Source organism: Phalacrocorax aristotelis, chromosome 3 (assembly GCF_949628215.1).
Source record: "Phalacrocorax aristotelis chromosome 3, bGulAri2.1, whole genome shotgun sequence".
Classification (NCBI taxonomy): domain Eukaryota; kingdom Metazoa; phylum Chordata; class Aves; order Suliformes; family Phalacrocoracidae; genus Phalacrocorax; species Phalacrocorax aristotelis.
In genome coordinates this window covers 59,064,510-59,083,952 of record NC_134278.1, presented here as the reverse complement: position 1 = coordinate 59,083,952, position 19,443 = coordinate 59,064,510, and the positions used below count along the sequence as shown (strand labels likewise).

Here is a 19,443-nt window from a genome sequence, read left to right as displayed (position 1 = left end):
AAAGCACTATTTATTTGTTGTTCTCTGCTAGGAAAGTAGTAGAGAGCTACTTGACATAGATCACAGATCATATAAAGCATGGAAAATGCTGAGTAACTTACAGTGAGGAAGGTTAAGAGACAGAAAACTTGAAACTAAAGGAACCCCTTTTGTCATCCTTTCAGAAAACTACCCAAACTCTTCCCTTACGTTTTCTCATCTCCTAGAGCTTCCTGTCCAAATACATCCAGTATCACACAATAGTACATGCAAAGCAATTCCAGTTTCAAGCTGTGCAATCAGCTTTCCAGTTGCCAATTTATATCCAAGGGAGTTCTCTCCATGTAACACACATCACTCATTTTGAGAATTTCTTTTCAAATTCTTAAAATTTTAATAGCTATTCCTTTCATGAGGTGAAGTAACTCTGAACTTGGCCCTACGCAATGGGCAGGAGAAAACCAAGAAGTTCTCCATTCTGTAAGGAGAGAGGAAAGATAAAGGAAGCACAGGCAGAGGGAAATGGGGTTGTATTACGCGTGCTCATGGGCACGTAATAACAATAAAAAGCACCAAATGTCATAGTAGAGTCAGGGACCCGATACACACAGATGTGCCATTGTACATCTATATTACACTGTTTGATTTATTTTTGGACTTGCTGGATACTAGGACAGACTTCTCAAGAGGAGACAGAGTTCTTTGCAAGAGCTAGAGTAATATTGCTCCATTTGGGAGCTGATGACACAGAAGGCAACAGAACAGCCTAAGAACAAGGTTTGGAGAATTAGGCAAGAGAACCTAACTACACAGAATAGTCTTTAAGTAGGAGTAGCAGTCTTAAATAAGGACCTATTGCATAAGAGAAATTTATGCTTGCATGTTACTCTTATACTTTCACTTCTTGCCTGTTAAACTCCCACGAGCTGTAACACCTTATCTGCATAAGGAATCTAAATCGGTCTTTAAAAAGTTTTGTAGAGATTTCTATTTTGTTTGGAAAGTTACATGTTTCATTTCTTGCCAACCAAAGCAAAAAATAAGCCCTTTACCACAACACACAGTATGTAACGGAGCATTTGGTAAGCAGCAAAAATGGATGGTGAGGGTTTTATTTCAGCTTCACTTGCCATAGGGAGGTTGGAAGAGACACGGGAAAACTGAGGCACTCAGACCATGAAGATCTGTAGTGGAAATATACTATGGCTGGGTGGCTCTCTTCTGTAGAGAAATTTTAAGTATTTATCCTTTAAAATGTTTAAACCAGCTTATGTACAACACTAACTTTGGGGGACAGAGATACAGTTACTTCATGTTAATCTTTTTTCCTCTCAGCAGTACAGGAGCTGGTCTGTCAGCACGTAACTCCCACCACACTAACCACTTCAAATATTTTGGGGTTCTCAAGCTAACCTTTCCAACAATCGCTAACGTAACCAGTCAGACACTGAGCACCACCCCTACCTAAAGCTGTTCAGGAAGGACCAAAATTACACTAGCCTGGAAGCCAAAAGCTGCCTTCTGATGGGAAGTCAGGCCCTTTGGGATGCTAGCAGGGCAGCAAGGCTGCTACTCATCCCGCTGTTCATGCCCACATGCTCCCTTGCTCTGCCAACAGAGAGCTTGGGTTTCTGTTAGCAGGAGCTTAAGGGAAAGAGCTATCACCTCCCATTTTTCAGTTAATGCCTTTGCCCTTGTTGATACCACAGTAACCCTTCCCCTCACATTAAAAAGTGACGTTTTCTATTAAAATTTGTGTATTTTCATTAATGTAGTCCATAAGGTAGCTATAAAACATTTTACTTCATCAGCATTAAATACATACATTTCCTCCTGTCTAACCAGGATATAAGCAGGATCCTTCTTCTCAACCCTGGGCATAGCAGAGCCCTTTCCCCCACCCTCCTGACACGGAGCAGTTTTCCCTCCTGCTGGAAAAAAGGCTAACCTGTTTCCCATTCTCTTCTTTGGCAAGCAGTAGAGTCTTCCTCCCATGAACACCTGATCACAGGCAAAAAAAACCAAGATTCAGATAAGGAGGGGGGATGGTCCTTGTCTCATAAGAATGTTTACTATACATAAATTTATATTTTGTAAATACTGTTTTCATCTTAGGCTCACAAAATGTAACAGTAATAAGAAGCATAGGGGGAAAAAACAATAATGTTAGTAGGGGGGTGCATGTGTTGGGGAATGATCTGAGGTTGCCCTTGGCTTAATAAATCTGAGCCCAAGCTGGCAGGAAAAGCAGGGTGTTTGAAGTAGCACACAAAAGATGAGGGCCAAAACTTATTAAACTTGGGTGCTTAAATTCAAGCACCCAACAGCTGTCCACAAAACAACCAAAATGACAGAAACATCAAAGTATACAGCTGATTAAGTTATCTCGGTGTCCCAATATTGGGCACCTAAACAGGGAACTTCCGTCTACATCAAGTCAAAAGCTAAAATTTAAAAAGTTTTAAAAAAAACCCAAACAGGTAGGGACATTGTTAGAACTGCCTTTGTACTAAAGGCAATATAGGCTGCCTATTTTTTTCAGGTACTCGTATGACATTTACATGGGTCATCATGTAAAGCATTCAAACCCTTCATCTGCAAGATGCTGGGACACCTGTTTACTAAAGGAAGAACACTAGACTAAAATCAGGGACATGTAAATTCAGTTCTGCTCTGTCCCTGATGGCACACACGCAGACAATGTAGGTGAAGGTAAGCCAGGCATACCATCTTCTGACCTACTTTAGCTTCTATTAAAACATGACTCGAGGGTCTGCAAGAACATTCTTGTAGAAATCATACATGAGTTTGCTTAGAGTGGGAACTTAATTTACAGGCCTGCAACTTACATAAAGAAAAAAGAGGCAAGCCAGGAGGGAAAGAAACAGGTGACCTCACCAAAGTTACACAACACGGAAGTGCTAGAACTAAGAACTGAGTTCAGGTCTTTTTGACCCTTGCCTAACATCCACTGCCCATACAAGACACACTGCCCCTGTGAATTTTTAAAAGAGAATAGCCACAGATGATACAGGGAAGCTGCAAAACATATTAAGTAAAACATCAAGGACTTTGCTGAAAGCCTCTTGTGGCTTTCCATTTTGTTTAGCAGGCAGCATTTAGAACGGTCTCAAAACAGTCTCTTCAGTACTAAAGCATCTTACTCAGACATCTCTCCCAAAGCCCGAGTCTTCCTTAACAAGAAACTACTTGTTCCTTAGTACAACATCTTCAGCTACTTCTGCTTTATCCTACTTGATACCTCCTCTGCCATAGGTGCCATTGTTTATTTCCCCTTCTCAAACTCCAAAACTGAGACATTCCTTTCAATCAACATCAACATAATCGCATTTCTCCAAATGGAAAACAACTTACTTGGCATTAACAAATGTCCTTCACCACAAAACTTCAAGTCTTTAGCCACCGCTACATACCACCTGAACAACAGTAAAGAAGTGCTGCAACTTTTCCCCATGCTACTACTTCTAAGTGGTGCGACAGGCATGGCTCTAGATGTCTGTAACAGACTAAGGCTAGTGGTTTAGTGTAGTTTCAATAACACTTATTTAGTACAGACTGGAGGGAGTATACACTTTTCCTCTTCAATGGGGCAGAAAGTATCTTTGACTGAAAGATGTTTTTTACGCTGATTTCGTCCCCCTCTTATGCTCCCCAAGAATAAGTGAGCTTCAGTTATTCTTGTACATCGAAGCTCAGAGATGATTACAGACTTGCTAAATTAAATATGAAAAGTTATTAGGAAATAATAGTAAATAAAATTTATTTATTTTTAATATTTTATATAAAATATAGTTAATATTTGTTTATTAAAAATAAATAAATAACACCATTTATTTCTATTTCTTAAAAATCACCAATCATGAATTCCAAATTACAAAAATGATTGGCTAAAAAAAGATTGCTTGTATTTATAAAGATGATACAGTCTAGGCATCTTAACCTATCAGCATGTAACTACCCTTTCTTAGCTGACCTTGTCCTATGAGATAATACTACTTAGCCTGTGCTTTATTTGAAATCAGATAAAACTTTAGGTTTAGACACATCTATGTTTTAGATGTGCTTGTTTTTATAAACACTCTCAGGAACTGGATGCTGGAAGCTCAAATGCAGTGGAATTTGCAACTGAGTACCCAAGAACAGTTTAATGCTACAAATAACAATTATAATTCAGGTTTACCTCCACTACCCAAAAAGGAAAATATTACCACTCCAACATTAGGGACACAGCAAGGAAAGCACTTTCTGGATACATAATGCAGCATGGGTTTGATTTTTATACATACTTGAAAAATCATAAAGCCTTGTGAAAAAAGCAGAATGAGGAATTCCACACTTTAATCAACATCGAAATAAACCCTGTACCTTACCGTGCAAAATAGCCTTGTCTTCGTTCCTTCTTCTCCTCCTTGGTCTCCATTATGTACAGTCAAATGGGCAAGGTGAGCAGCCAAGCGTGATGGTCTTTTTCCCCTCAGCACCTCATATCCAGGCAGAGTCCCCTGTATATAACATTTAAAAACAGGAAGTTTATAAATCAACATGTCAGCAACACCTACAAAAACCAACAGGGTTGTGGAAATGCAATTAACTCAGTGACAAAGCGAAGTAAAACTTTAACCAGTCAATGCTTGCCATGTGACATCCATTTAGTATACAACAAGACAAAAAACAATAAATGCACTGAGGACAGTTTCTCCAGCAGAGGAAGAGAGATTCTGCAAAGCAGGTAACCCAAAAAGCAGTACCAAACTTTAAAACCCTGGAAGGATTAAAATATTTTGCAAGCTGTTGAAATAGTTTATACCAAAACATCTTCCTGGTTTCATGTGTTTTATAGACAGGAAGATCAAGAGAAGCTTTAGAAATACCCAGTACAAACAGTATAACCGGAAAGACATATAATGTTCACTTTATAAAAATTCTGTAAAACAGTGAGAAATAAGAAAATTTTAAAACAACATAAAGAAAAAAGTGTGATCTAGATCCTTTACACAGGTTTGACTGTTGTGAACAATACGCAAGTCCAAACAAGTACATGGAGAGGAACACAGTGGGTCTCCTGCTCTCCGGATGAATCTCAGTCACCTTGAGACAGACAGGACTAGGGAAGGTTTTCTGAGAAGTTTTTGTTGTGTTTTGGTTTTTTTTGTTTTGTTTTTTTTTTTTTTTTAAAAAAAGACCAGTAACACTGGCTTTTGACACAGAGATCACTCCCTCTTTGCAGAATGCCATACTGAGACACTTGGAAACCGGGAGCTGGGAATTTCAGAACTGCTTGGTAATTACTGCAATTAACAATATGCCACATCAATTGCTGTCCAAGATCTCTGCCAAGATGTTTTATCCTCTTCACCTCTCCGACATACATTCAACTTACCCCAATGGCTTGTGCACATGCACAAAATAAGTTAACATCTTAAGAGTTCTTTATTGTATTACAGTTCAAACTAAAAGTTACTACTGAACATTTTACCTAATGGGCTGTATAATAAAGAAATAGAAGCCACACAAATTATGATTCGTAGCAAAAGATGAAAAATTCCCCCAGCACCTAATCAGTTCCCATTATTTTTGCCTGCATTAAAAGATCATAAGCTACAAACTGCCATATGTCAACAAAAGAGATAATGTAGCAAAAATAGACTAATCTACTTGAAAAGCCCATGAACATATCATGCTGGATTCTATCAGAAATACTTGCCATAATTGTCTCTCCATATCTATGGAGCACCAGTACACAGCAATTGAAGTCCACTGCTTCAAAATGCACTTTTTCTTACTCATTCATTTTCAATACATCCAGTGCATCAAAAACAATCTAGTCTCTCTGATCTCTATACACCAAGTAGAGTCTTAGAGTAACGGCCTTTGCTCTCTTCAAATGGCAAATTTGCCTAAGACATCTTTGGCTTTATAAGGAGAATGCTTTTATGCTTTTTTTATCTCTGCAAGTTAATGTGCGTTGCAGTCTTCAGCCAGACACAGAAACCTACATGATAGTAGCCTAAGAATAGCATCAAAACAAACTGTCCTGCTCACATGTCCAGTCTGCATGAAGATATCACATACTTCCTGATAATTCAGTGCATCCTTATCTTCCCTGTTGGGACAGGTCCTAGAGCTTCAGAGGAGAAGATCCTCTGCATTTAGAGTTACAATAAATCTTTCAAAGCATACAACTACAACCTCTATAGCAAACTACAAAGAGTTCAGGGAAAGAGGAACCACTCCTTCCCCTTTGCCTGCATTGCGTTCACTACACTCTTGAGGTGTGTGCTCAAGGACACTGACGGGTCAGAGCTGAGTCTCACACTGACACCAAGAACTATCAAATAACCACAGGGCACTAAGATAATATTAATCCCACAACCATGAGGACAGTGGGACCTATGGGAACAAGATGAGGGAAGTGAGGAGAGCCCCTCTCACCTCACTGAAAAAAGATCAGCTGGGATGGAGGGGAGCAAGAGCTGTCCTCAGGGCCTCACCCCACGCAAGGGTCAGCAGCACACTCCTTCCATAAATTCCCATCCTCTGCCATGACCTACCGACTCCACCCAGGGGAATACCAGCCCTGCTCCGACATGGTGCTGGCAGATGAAGGGAGCGCTACAGCCCAGCGAGCGAGCCAGGAGGAAAAAACCCCACTTGCCCCCAGCCCTGTCTTGCCCAGTGCTGGAGCAGCCGCCCCCTGCTTTGGCGAAGAGCGGCACGGACAGAGAGGAGGCAGAGCTTAAGCCTCATCCCAACCACAGGTGCTGCAGGAGGTGCCAGCGCCAAATCCGCGTGGCATTCCTCGGCTCGCCAGGTGCAAGGTTTGCCGTTTGCTTTCATCAACACTAAACAAAGCTCGCAATGACAGCACGGGTATGGAGCCTGTTCCTCCCACATCAGCTAAATGCAACTCCGAGTCCTTTCCCACACTGAGGGGGAATAAATCAAGAACTTCAACAAAAAAAAAAAGTTATGTTCAGAACAGATGGGCACTCAGAAAATTGGAGTGTTACCCATAGACTGTAACAAAGGCGTATCGGGTGAATTTTGTTTTTTCTTTTGCTGATGAAAATACACAGGGATCTCATATTCAGTCACCAATTAATGAAAATTTTCACAATAAAATAATTTAACATCCAGTTCTACTCTGTTGACTTAAAACTTACTTAGCTCACCTTAAAAGAAACAAAAGGTGGTGTTCTAGGAAGACATATTTAAGGCTGAAAATTATACTTTGGAAATGTAGTACTAGGAAAAGCAAATTGATTAGGAGCGCAAACTTCATAACCACTGAGTTCAGTTTTGTAGTTGGGGAATTTTTCATGTACTAGTTGGCTTCAAGGGATAAAAAAAAGCCTGAAAGCTAGGAGGACCACAGCGTAACTTGCAGTAATTGCTACTGAAAACTAGTATTTCTGAAAGGCCCTTTTCAGTTTTTAGTTCTTTAAGCAGTAACCGTACAAAAGCCATATTTATTTTATAGGTTGTCACTGATGGTTTAAGTTACATGAAAAAAAGTAAACCTGCTCCACACTCCCCCCTTACTTGTCCTTTGGTATCTCCCAAGAAAGAAATCCTGCTTAATTAACTGCTTAAAATGTTATTAAGGATATATGATTAAAACGAATCTGGATTTCCTGGTAGCGACGAAGACTGAATCAGGCAGACTATTGAAAATGTACGTATTTGGGGGATATTTATATGCTGGGAGACAGACATCTTACTCGTCTATCACGAGTACAGTCCAAACTCAAATGATGACAAAGCTGATTTTATAGAAATTTCAGGCTCAGTTTAACCCTTTCTACACTGAAACGGAAATAGACAGTGAAAAGCTTATATTACATGTCTACAGCAATGCTAATTCTTTTATTAGGTAATTTCAAGAGGAAAGATATTCCTGATGCACAAACAATGCATTTAAATAAAGATCCTGTTAAAAATTTGCCACTCTGCAAATTTAGCACCTGATAATTATATGAAGAAAAGAACAAAATACAGCAAAAAGTACAGTATATTTTTATGTTAGTAAGTTAGTCCTATTGCTCTGGATTTTTTCATTTATATTAGCATTTTTTGGATACTTGCTTGTTTATTGTTTATTTAGGCTTGCTGCCAGGGAGTTTCAGGGATGCTGCTGGGAGTTTGTAATGATCCACCAAGGCCACAAAATAAACAAAAAAGAAAAGAAAAAGTTTAAAAAAAAATCAGAGGAACAGACTAAACTCCTGTCTGTGCAATTGCTGCCACTGTCCCAAGACCTCCAGAAATGCCACTTCCAGCTCCTACTCCCACTCTGCCACCTGGCACTGCAGGACAGCAGCCTCTTGTCATGGTACATTCAAAACAGCAGCAGCAGAAGATGCTCTAAGTGTGAGGATGAACAAAGAGGAAGGGAACTGTATTTTTGAGGGGAACACTTATTTTTAATTTAATTTAATTTTAATTTTTAATTAACAACTACGTGAATAGAACATTCTAAGTCTTCTAAAGACTTTGACAATTTTTTCTACTTTCTTTAATTATTTGTCTTCTCTTTTCCCTCCCTTCTTAGGGCTGAAGGCTAATATACCTTATATTACCTGCGGCATAAGCAGTTTGCATTTTCATGAGACAACAAAAGGACCTGCTTGCTGCACTCAGAGGTAAGCACCCAGAGATCCTGTTCACTGGCTCTAAAGCATCAACGATCAATCCTCCAACTGTGAGCACTACTTTCCAAAACCACGTACGTGAACAACTGCACATCCAAAGCACTAGCAAAGCAGAAGCCAATGAACTGAATATTTTTAGAATACTCAATGGACTTGATAGCTTGTCTCTGGCCATCTGCGCCCACTGCAAGTCCTGGAAAGACATACAGGTTAAAAAAAAAAGTTCAAGATTGTGCAATTCTCCCTATATATTTTCACAATTCTGTAGAGTCAATAATGCTCAACCAATGAGGTAGGAAAACGCTGTAAATCCCTACTTTGCAAATGGGGAACTTAACTGCAGGAAGTACCTCCACATGCTCAGATGAGAGTGGAAGAGCAGCATGTAAAAGGATCCTCCCACCAGCTTTAATCCAATCAGCCCCAATAACCAGCAGCAATGAGAACAAGGAAGGAGACTAATTTGACAAGGACCTAGTTATTATTTTCTGTGTAAAATTTAAACTGACAAACTTTGAAGACCCATAGCACAGTCTCACCCTTATTTGGCTCTGTGGGCTTACGTGTAGAAATGAAAGCTCAGATGCACAACAGCAAATAAAAAGCCTAACTACTCTGAGGATCTAGGATTAAATGGCACTGTCAGCTCCTTCAGGAAATATGTTAAAAAGTTATGAAAAGAATTTAGGGAAACTAAGTCAAGGGTAGTGCCCTGTACCTTAGCAGAGGACCCAGGAGGCAAGCAATAGTGGCAGCAATCATACTGTGAGAAACAAGCAGGGGAGGTGAGAGGCCTAAGCGCAAATTTTCCACAGTTAGGAGGACGGAGCAGATTAAGGCAGAAGACTCCCAGTGAGACAGCCAAGAGGATATGGCCACGCCAAGGATCTAACAGGGAGACCCCACTGTGCCGAGGGAACAGGATGCTGCCCAGACACACCACGTAGCCCGCACCTGCTCTCTAGTGCGGCATCCCATCCAACATTAGGTTTTTTATTTTTGCTTCTCTATTTTACCTCTGCCCCTGAGACCACAGACAAACATCGCACACATCTGTTCATATTGCTACACGCTTCCTTACTATCATCTGCTGCAATACAAACATTCAAACGTCACCACCGGCCATTTTTGGGCATGAAGCATTACTAATGATTCTGCTTAGATTTGCAACTCTGCAGCAGTGACTTCTTACAAATAACAAGTCTTCTGAGTTCATGTGCCAGTTCTGACCCCTAAAAAACTCACCAGGAGAGATAACACAGATTATACCAACAAGTCAATATTAAGACTAAAAAAAGGAAAGATATGTATGTAGTACTTCAAGAGCAATATTAAAAACATCTAGCAAGCTGACAGAATAAGAAATTGTAGAACAAATCACAGATAGAGGGGAAGCATTTTCAGTGTATTATATCTGTAACTGAACCCTTTGGGCTGCTATCTGTGCCTCCGGTGAGCTCAAAGCAGTTTCCAGGGCACTGTGCAGACACAAAGAGACACGAACACACCAACAAGGTTGCAGCATAGGGTCACACAGAACACCTTTAAGCACAGGCAACAGAAACAGGTTAACACACAAGGAGATGTATTTTAAGTTGCTACTGGGTCATATAAATGCATACGATTAAGCTTCACAAGCCAAAGCACTAATATCAATTCTAGCATTTACTTCAACACACATTTCATTTCTAAAAACAGGAAGGTGAAAGCACATTAGCACCTTATGAGAAATGCTAAATTTTGCAGAATTTCATTAATGCCTCACTGGCTAGCCTAACCAGGCTGAGTCTTACTGCTTTTATATCATGCTAGTGTATTTCATTTAGTGTAATAGTGAAGATAAAAGTTTTAGAATAAAGACTACAGCATCTCAAGATGAAAGGGTAACAAATGCACAGCCAGCAGTGAGTAGAGTAAGCCAGAAGTTTTTTAGTCTTTTCTTCAGGCAGAATGACCTAGCTAAAAGTGAGACTGGAAGCTTTCAGGAAAGCACTAGCACAAACCAATAAAACACAGCATAGACTAATTACATTAAGTTAGATTCAGCAGAATGGACAAAAATATAGTTTACTCGAAAGCTATCTTAAGATAAATACGGAATTGTTTCAATACAATTACATAGTTACATTACATTTACCATGTAAAGTGTAACGCTATTTCAAAAACATTAATAAGCTCTATAAAGAAGTTTCAGTCTATTGTACATAACTGAAGAGTGCTAAAGCAACCTAGGAGAGCTTCTCCCCCTTGGTGAAGTTGAGGCTGATGACTCAACTCTTACTTAGGTGAATAACCCCTATTTATGCACACAACTCCACTGACCTTTAAAGGGCTAAGCTGGTCATGTTTCTTGTTACAAGGGTGGACTCTTGAAATCCCCAAATAATTAAAATGCAAAAATTAAGAGACTGGAAATAAAGTTGTATGCAGAAGCAATTTCTGGATTTCTTCTTCAGATTAAACACAGACAAGTATCACAACTTCTCTATCTCCAAATGGAGAGAGAGAGATTCCACATGGCTTTTGCACCTTGTGGACTCTCAAGCACAGTGAAGATAAAAAGATGGAGATAAGACAAGCAAAGGAAACAAACACCCTTGTTTTTGAGGAACCAGCTGCAATGTTTAGGGGGTTATTAGCTTACTACACTCCGTAGTGGGGATAACAGTCCAAGCATTTTCATTCCCTACTAATGCAGTAAGAACAGGCTAACAAATCACCTTCAACTCATCAGCTGGATCTCCAATAGCCTGTCCACATGAGCAAAGTTCAAATAACTAAATGAGAATCAATGAAACAGAAACACTTCTGATTCAGAAACAGAACAATAACAAAACTTGATTCAGCTCCAATGGGCTCCCCCACCAAATTATTTCTACCTTGCCTGGGAGGAGACTTTTACCCACTAACTCAGGCTGTCATGTTTCACACAGAACACAGGGAAGCAAAAGAGCTACCAGAAATTCAACATCACCAGCGGCGGTTGTCAAGAGAAAAAAACATCCAGGTTTAATCTTTCGTCATTGGCAGCTGAACACCACCAGGTGCATTCTCCATAAGGAACAATGTATTTTACAGTGCAATTCAGCTGCAGTTGCTAGACAGAAACCGGTTACAAAACACAGTGTAAACTATTAACAGGTAGAGTGCTACGCCATACGAAATGTAAAAGTGCAGTCCTGTTTGAAATCGGGCCACTTGGGAAGATTTTCACTTTTAAGACAAGAAGAACATTTCTGCAGAAGCTTTAAAAAAAAAATAAAAAAAAATAATGAACACCATCTTCTTGTATCACCTGTTTTAACCCACCCTAGTTCAAATAAGTGGTAAGCCCAAGCCTTCTGAACCCTGCAGCCTTTCACGCTCACTTTGTACAGGTACAGGCACGTATGCAGAGTCTGAATGCCAAATGCTGCATCTTTATGGATCGTTGACAGAAAACACTGGTCTCTTCCTACAAATACTTTAACAACAGGTACAAGGCAGCAGAAAAACATTAGCATTTGGATAAACAGAATGAATTCTGTAGCCACTAAAATACAGAAAACCTCATACATGTAAACAACAGAAACACCCAAGAATTTGCAGGGTGCTGGTTCCAGTTAATTGATATTCCAATAAATTTTAGCTACTTTTATTTAAAAAGCTAAGCCTTTCAAACATTCCTCGTCAAGAGCATTGCTTTCATTTTACAGGTGAGAGACTGAGATCCGGAAGGATCTTGTGGTTATTACAAAACCACAGATCTTGTCTTGCAGTTACAAATGGCTTACCCTTTGTGCCTTTCTTTCCTGGGACACCTGCTGAATGAAATCAAGTATGTGCTTACGCCACATACTAAGGCACTTCCATCACAATTTATGCTGCATTTTTGAGTCAGATCCTAAACTGATGTACAGCATGATAGCTCCACCACCACAGAACAAAAACAGGATGCAGTGTACCATTTCCAGAGAGGGTAAGAGAGATGTCGCTGTTCTCTTACCTCTCCCTGGAGCACACAGGCACGCACAGAGGACTTTTATGTATGTGCTTAGCAGCATTCAACTAAAACACTAAGTACTTGCAGTTTTCTAAAAAATAAAAATTTATGAACGTTCTTAGACACATCAGCTGGCATTTAGACAATCCCCTTAGGACTACCTTGCTGATTTGGCAGTTGGTGCCAGCATGTTCCTTGCTCTTTACAACTGCTAGCTTTATGATCTGTTTAGAAACATTTCTAAGAAAGCCTGCACATCTGTTTTCACAAGGTCAAAACATGCATACAGATAACCATGTCACTCCCAGAGCCAATGACTTACGGGTTCTCTACCAGGTTTTTAAGGGACATGACCGAGTCCTCCTTAGATTCCCCTCCCTGAACCAAGCAAAGGGACAGAAGCAGCAAACAAAGTCAGCCCATCCTCACCACTCCTACACAGCAGTGTGCTGTAAGAGCAAGTCAAGTAGCAAACAAAATTGGGTGAATGGCTGGTGCCACATCCATGCCAGGTGAGCAACCAGAACTGTCCTACATCCCACCCATTGGATCCACAGTGTCACATATCACAGGCCCAGCCATATATCAGAATTGCTTCTATGAATTAGCTTACACAAGGCTCAAGCAGGATTTGAACTGGCCAAACAGCAGCACCACTGTAGATAGATGCGCAGCAATGTCCTTTGGTGATCAAGGGGACCTTGGCCAGCCGAAGTGCCAAGCCAAAGAAACTGGGCTTTCACCCATCTCTCTCAGGCTGTTAAAATACATCCATACAGTAAGCAGCTGCCAGTTTGAAGTATTACTGCCCTTCACCTTCCTCCCTTTCACCTCCTTCAGCTGTTTGCTACCACTCCTCCACCCAACATTACCACAGAAATGACCCGCAGCAGAGTCAGCAGAAGTGGTTCTGTGCCTGCCGTTCAGTTTATATCCTGCCCCGCCAGCTCACACCCCCTTCCAGCAGGCTTTGCTACACACAGCTGAACTGCAAGCACACCCTTACTTCTGCCGCAGAAGGCAGACTTACAGCAGAAAGCTTGGGCAGATAACCATCGGCGTAGCTCCTTGAGCAGCCACTTCGTTCGGTGGGCCTCAGCAGCTGCATGCTTTGAAAGATGGGTGCTGCAGAGACCTACAGCCAGCATGCATGCCATGAGAAAGAGACTACAAAAGACAAATGCATGTTCTCAGCTTCACAGCAAATTTGCTCTCTCATGTCTCAGCTCTTTTCTCATCAACCCAATAAAGGCATTTATACCAAGGGTAAGTAAAGTAGAGGTAGAGCAGAAAGACACAGGTGTTTGAAGAGTCACACAAACCACAAAGATGCGGCTTGATGCCTGGCACAAATACCTGTACTGTAAATCACGGGTACCATAAATCACCTTCTGCTTACAATCAGCTTAGGTCCCAAAATGCTTAAGCATGAAGTTAGGTTTATATTTGTAAATATTTCCATTAGACTCAATGAGACTTGGTTAACATATTCTCAGTGCTTTATAGAATAAGGCCAGGCAACAAGAAAGTGCTAAAATACAAATAAACCCATCAATCTAACAGAAAGTATTAGAATTGGTCACTGTTTTTTAGGTCAAGTACATTTCTAACAATATTCATAATCATGGTGTGAAAATTTCAGAAGAAAAGTTTCCAGAAAGTCCCCACAATTTTCAAGTTTTTAGAAAAAAGACCCTCAAATTAACAGCCCACTGACACTACACTGTGAAAGATTAACATTTAAATACTTTCTCAGTTTAAAAAGCAACTCAAGACACAAGAGCTACTTGAAGGGAAACAATAATTTTTAGGTTTCAGCTCAACATCCCTTTTTTCAGTTGACGCTGACTCATGCAAATCCCAGGTCATGGCTTTTTTGCTGTCACCCACCCCCCAACTGAGACGCAACGGAGCTGAGGAGGGGGATGGAAAGGAGCCTCACAGTAATGCAATGCAAACATTTTCCTATCTGAAACACCATTATCAGAACCAAAATACCAGGTTTCCATAGCAACCTTAACTGTGCCACACTGCATACACTGTACATTAAGTAACATATTGAACAGTTTAATTGTAACAGAAAATCCTGTGCATTTGTAATGTGCAAAATTAACACTGGAAACCTTAATTGTTTATTTTTCAACTCCTTAACCTGCAACATTTACTGCATTAGTCTGTTGAGTCTGACCTTTACACCAGCTCACGCAGCTTCACAGGTGCTCAGATATTGGCAGCATTAGGTGCATTAAAATTACAACGATAGACAGTAAACTGTACCCTCTACTCACTGCACAGTCTGCAGCCTGTTTTAAGAGCAGCAATGTTTCTAATTATTTCCTTCCTCCTTGCAAAATTCCTTTAGGTATTGTGTAACTAAGAATTATTTAGTTCTCTTGCTCTTCTGAAACATCCTTAAAACCTTTATCTTTTTTCCTTCCTCCATCACTGGATTCCTGTACAACACTGCACAGTGTTTCTAGTCTTGTACCAAGAGTCACCTTGCACTCCATACAAAGCAAAAACTCCCCTTTCAAACCAAATTCCCCATGCTATATACCATAGCAGTTACATTTACTTACCTAATTAAAGAGTCTCTCTGAAGAGCTGTTCACTTCTTTCCAAAAACAGAAAAATCAGTTTTCTCTACTTTTCTGTGTTCTAACCATCCGTGCACAGCTAAGAGTCTGCTCAAAATTATTCAGGTAAATAAAGTCACAAAACTACGTCTATGTATGCAGAGAATGCAGAACAATGGAATGGTTCATACAAAACAGCTATATGCTATCCTTTTTTCAGCATATCTAATCTGGACTTTATTTGCTCAACTCTGGATGTGTTCAGTCAGGGAGATGGTTCAGGGCTTAGTAAAAAAAAAGTTAAAAATACGCTTGAATTAAGGTTGAGTACTGTTGCATAAAAAAACAGAAGTATAGAAATTTTCTGGTAAAACAATAGCAGTATATATTTTATTTTTGTATTACACAATTAATTTAAACATTGTTTTAGAACTGAGGTGCTCTTGTTGAGCAAAACAGGCTGATCTTGAAACTAAAATTCAACCATCTTACACTGACTGTAATGACAGAGTAACTCAGCATTTCTGAAGCTAGGTATTTCTTTTTGCAGGGCGGGGAGGAACCCTTCACAAAATTTGACCTAATGTTACAAATAGCTTCAGTTCCTCCAGTGCTGCATTTTTATGGAAGCCATCTCAGCCACATCATCAGGTACTGCAATGTTGCTGAGCTCTCTACCCACATACCAAGTGGATTCAGAGGGACTACTCATTCACACGAGTTATGCTTCTAATACCTAAGCACACATTCGCAGAATTGGGGCCCAAAGATGAAAACTTCTAACTTTCCGTTCACCACAAGTTATGCCTGACATAGCTGGTAACAGCAAGTGTTTCAGATTACCCGACATGTTTCAAACAAAACCTTGCCTTCACTTGTTTAAAGCTACATCAAAGTAATTGCTTGCCCTTCCTCATGTTGAAGCCAGCCAAAACAGTAGATATATTAATGAGTTTTGGGGCTTTTTGGTCCATGTTAAAGCCTCTTTTTTTGAGGGGCTGTAGCACTTCCAGTTTTGGCATTAGAACTTAAAATTTGGCAGAGAGCAATTCAGACCTTTTCACAGCTGCTCTGAAAATCTGTCCAAACTTGGTAGAGACCTACACCTAACACCTGGGTGCATTAGTGATTTGTAGTTAAAAGGACTGGCACATTACCGGTGGGAAGTGTGTTACCCCAGTGCTACATTCATGTTCTTATCAATAACTATTACAAGACCTAGGATTAAAATGCACACTTCCAATCTCGAACACATGGCTGGGCTAACCTAATGAACAGGTATAACTGGTACTAGCTTCCACAGGTCAAAATCACTTTTCTGAGCTATCTGCTTGGTGGACTCAGTGAAGTAAAAAGAGTGAAGAGAAGCAGGAAGATATGTTTCAAGGCCAGACAAAGTAAATTCCAAATTATAACACAGTATGCTATCATCCTAGAGCCTTTCAGTGAGAAAATAACCATCCACAGCTTCTTCATCACAGAATTCACAAGAAGCAGTATGTGGGATGAGGAAGAAATCAGAATTTAAACAACAGTTATAAAACACAGTACCAGGTAAAACTTTTATTTTAAATGCAGCATAACGCTGACTGCAAAGCAGTTAAGAGTTGAAAACTGTACTCAGTATTGAAGGTTAAGTCCTGATTTCAGTGACATCCATGGAAGTTTGATTGTTTACAAAGTTTCTAGATACTAAAATAAAAACCAAAAAACCCAACAACAAAAAACCAATGCAGCCAGAAGAAAGGCTTTTAAAGGCCTGTTACCATTTACTGAGGGATGACAATAATTTTGCCCAAGAAACACATTTTCTGACTTCAAGCCCTTACATCCGAAACCCTACACAGGTCCACATGACAACATGAACACATTACGGTTACCAAATACAAAGAAATACACATTTCCTCTGAAGCACCTTAAAATCAGGTTTGGTGCTACAGGTGGCCCCTTCAGCTCTGCCAGCTTTCCTTTTGCAAACCTCCTCAGCTTTCCGCTGGCATTTGCACAGACTGCCCACGGCACACTTCACTCGTGGCTCGCTCCTAGCACAGCGTGTCCCTGCTCTGCTGGGTCTGGGTCTGCATTTCCCTCCCAGGAGGAAAACAAGGAAGGGAACGCACCTTCCTTGCTCTTCTCATAAGCTTGATCCGAAGCACACTTAGACTTGACCTGAAGGGCTAAGAACTGCTCTTCTGCATGCAGTGGTTTTATTCCACAGCTCGCTGTCTGTGGAGGCCAGGAGAACTCACCAACATGTGCCACTCCAGAAGGTCTGGTTGTTTCCTGAGCTTCATGTTCCCTGCTCTTCCCACCCTCCCTGTAGAAGATACTGGATTTCTTGTACTTGCTGTACCATTTTGGTCTCAAGATCAGTCTCTAGTCCCCTTCCCGCAAAACCTGCCTGTTACTTGCCAGGCTCAGCCTGGGACTGGGAACTGCCAGAGTAGGGCTGAGGAGAGGACACAACTAGTTGACAAAACACTGAAACTTACTACTTGCACAATAGCATCAAGTGCACAGTGTCAACAGAGCAGGAGAAAAGAAAACTGATCTCCAACTCCTTAATGTCTTTTCATAACAATCAGTGTGTTACATGTACTAACAGAAATCATGCATTACAAAAGGAAGCACAATTTTCAAAACAAATAACCCACTTAAAAATGTATCCACCAAGTCATCAGTTAGCAGCAGGGCTCAATTTTAAAGAATCCAGAATTCCTGTATATAAGGAAATAAATGCACCCCAATGAGTAACCACATCAGCACTAGTCTAAGACAGGAGATTCTGCTTTCCATCCTGTAAGCATGACTGTAGCAGGACACAAATGTAGTTGTCACCACACACTCCTGCCTAGCCTCTGTACAGTGATGTGATGATGCCTGCCACCTCTCACCATCTACTCGCCCCATACAAGGCAGCATACCTAACCAACACAGCTCAGCATCATACACTTAAAAAAAACCCCCAAAACCAAAAAACCCCAACCAACCAAAAAAAAACCCCAAACAATTACTTGTAAATCAAATAAAATTTCTTCAGCTGATACCTAAGAACAAGGCCTGGAGAACAACTCACCACACTGGCAGAAAACCACCCTTGTCATTCCTTTGTGGTTCTCAAGTCATCTAACTGCTCTGATGACCTCTCAGACTGCTCACTACTTGACCCAGCACATCTGGGTGGCAAGGGGGCTTTCATGTTCATCAACTGTTGTGTAGCTGTCAGTCGTTTGGCCCGTATCTACACAAGTGACCGGCTTCCAGCAGGCAAAGCCAATCCTTTACCACGTACCTGGACACGTTTCAGCACACTGTTCTGTAACAAAGTCAAAGTTTTTATCTCCTTGTTTCTCCGCCCATTGTCACCAGGACATCACCCCTCGCACCACGCATCTACTGGACAACATCTGCATTTCAGAAGCCTTTGGAGCTGGCACAAATGGAACCTTCTGGGTTTTATGTCATGGGTTATCAAAGCTGCTATCTTTAGCCACCAGTCTTCAGCAGCTTCACTGCAAGAGGTTTGATTGGCGACCAGGATGGAAAAAAAGGGAGTACAAAAAGTCAAACATTACTTATATATTACAAGCAAGTAATTTCTTTTTAATATATATTCTGAATATCATATAAATAATCTTAATGTGTAAAATTACTTTTTTATACTCTTCAATGCTTCTCTGACTTATCTGAACATTTGTGAGAAAGTAAGAAGGAAAAATTCAAGCCACTCTGTGGCCTACAAAGCTTTGCCACACTTGTCACAGATACCAAAGCCTACATACAGTATGATACCCAGCCTTATCAGAAGTGCCCAGGTTTTTGGCATCCTATAGCTACTTAAAAAGCATTATAGAAATGCTACTTCTTAAGGCGATGGTAAAATAAAGCCCTTGCCACCACACTGGGGCATTACTTGACCACGAGACAATTAACTACAACAGAGTAGTGCTACCTACTACGCTATTTGTGCACAGTGACTACTGACACAGCATGCAAGCCCTGCTGAGCCGCTGACAATGCTGAGTTGTTCCCTGTAGCATCTCCTTCAAGTAACAACCTAGGCAGATCCCCATCAGTTTCTGCAATCACAGCATCACCTGACCTGGCAGGATGCCATCCACATCTCTCCGCCTCAGAAGGAAGGTGGTATAGTGAGGCTTCATGAATACCCATACTTCTTTTCTATCTGCTGCATTAGCTTAGAGTATTTAAAAAGAAAACAAACCCGAAAGTA

General features: G+C 40.6%; 1 protein-coding gene across 5 annotated transcripts in view; it reads right to left on the bottom strand.

The window, feature by feature from the left end:
• The window catches only part of NCOA7 (nuclear receptor coactivator 7), a 92,807-nt gene that overhangs the window by 68,966 nt on the left and 4,398 nt on the right, over positions 1-19,443 (bottom strand). For 3 of the 5 annotated variants that reach the window (XM_075087562.1, XM_075087564.1, XM_075087563.1), the window contains exon 2: positions 4,371-4,502. In XM_075087562.1, coding sequence (XP_074943663.1) covers positions 4,371-4,420 — 50 coding nt within the window. In that variant the 5' untranslated portion in view covers positions 4,421-4,502. Of the gene's footprint in view, positions 1-1,927; positions 1,981-4,370; positions 4,503-19,443 lie in introns of those variants that run through there. The other 2 variants (XM_075087566.1, XM_075087567.1) reach the window with 2 other exon arrangements.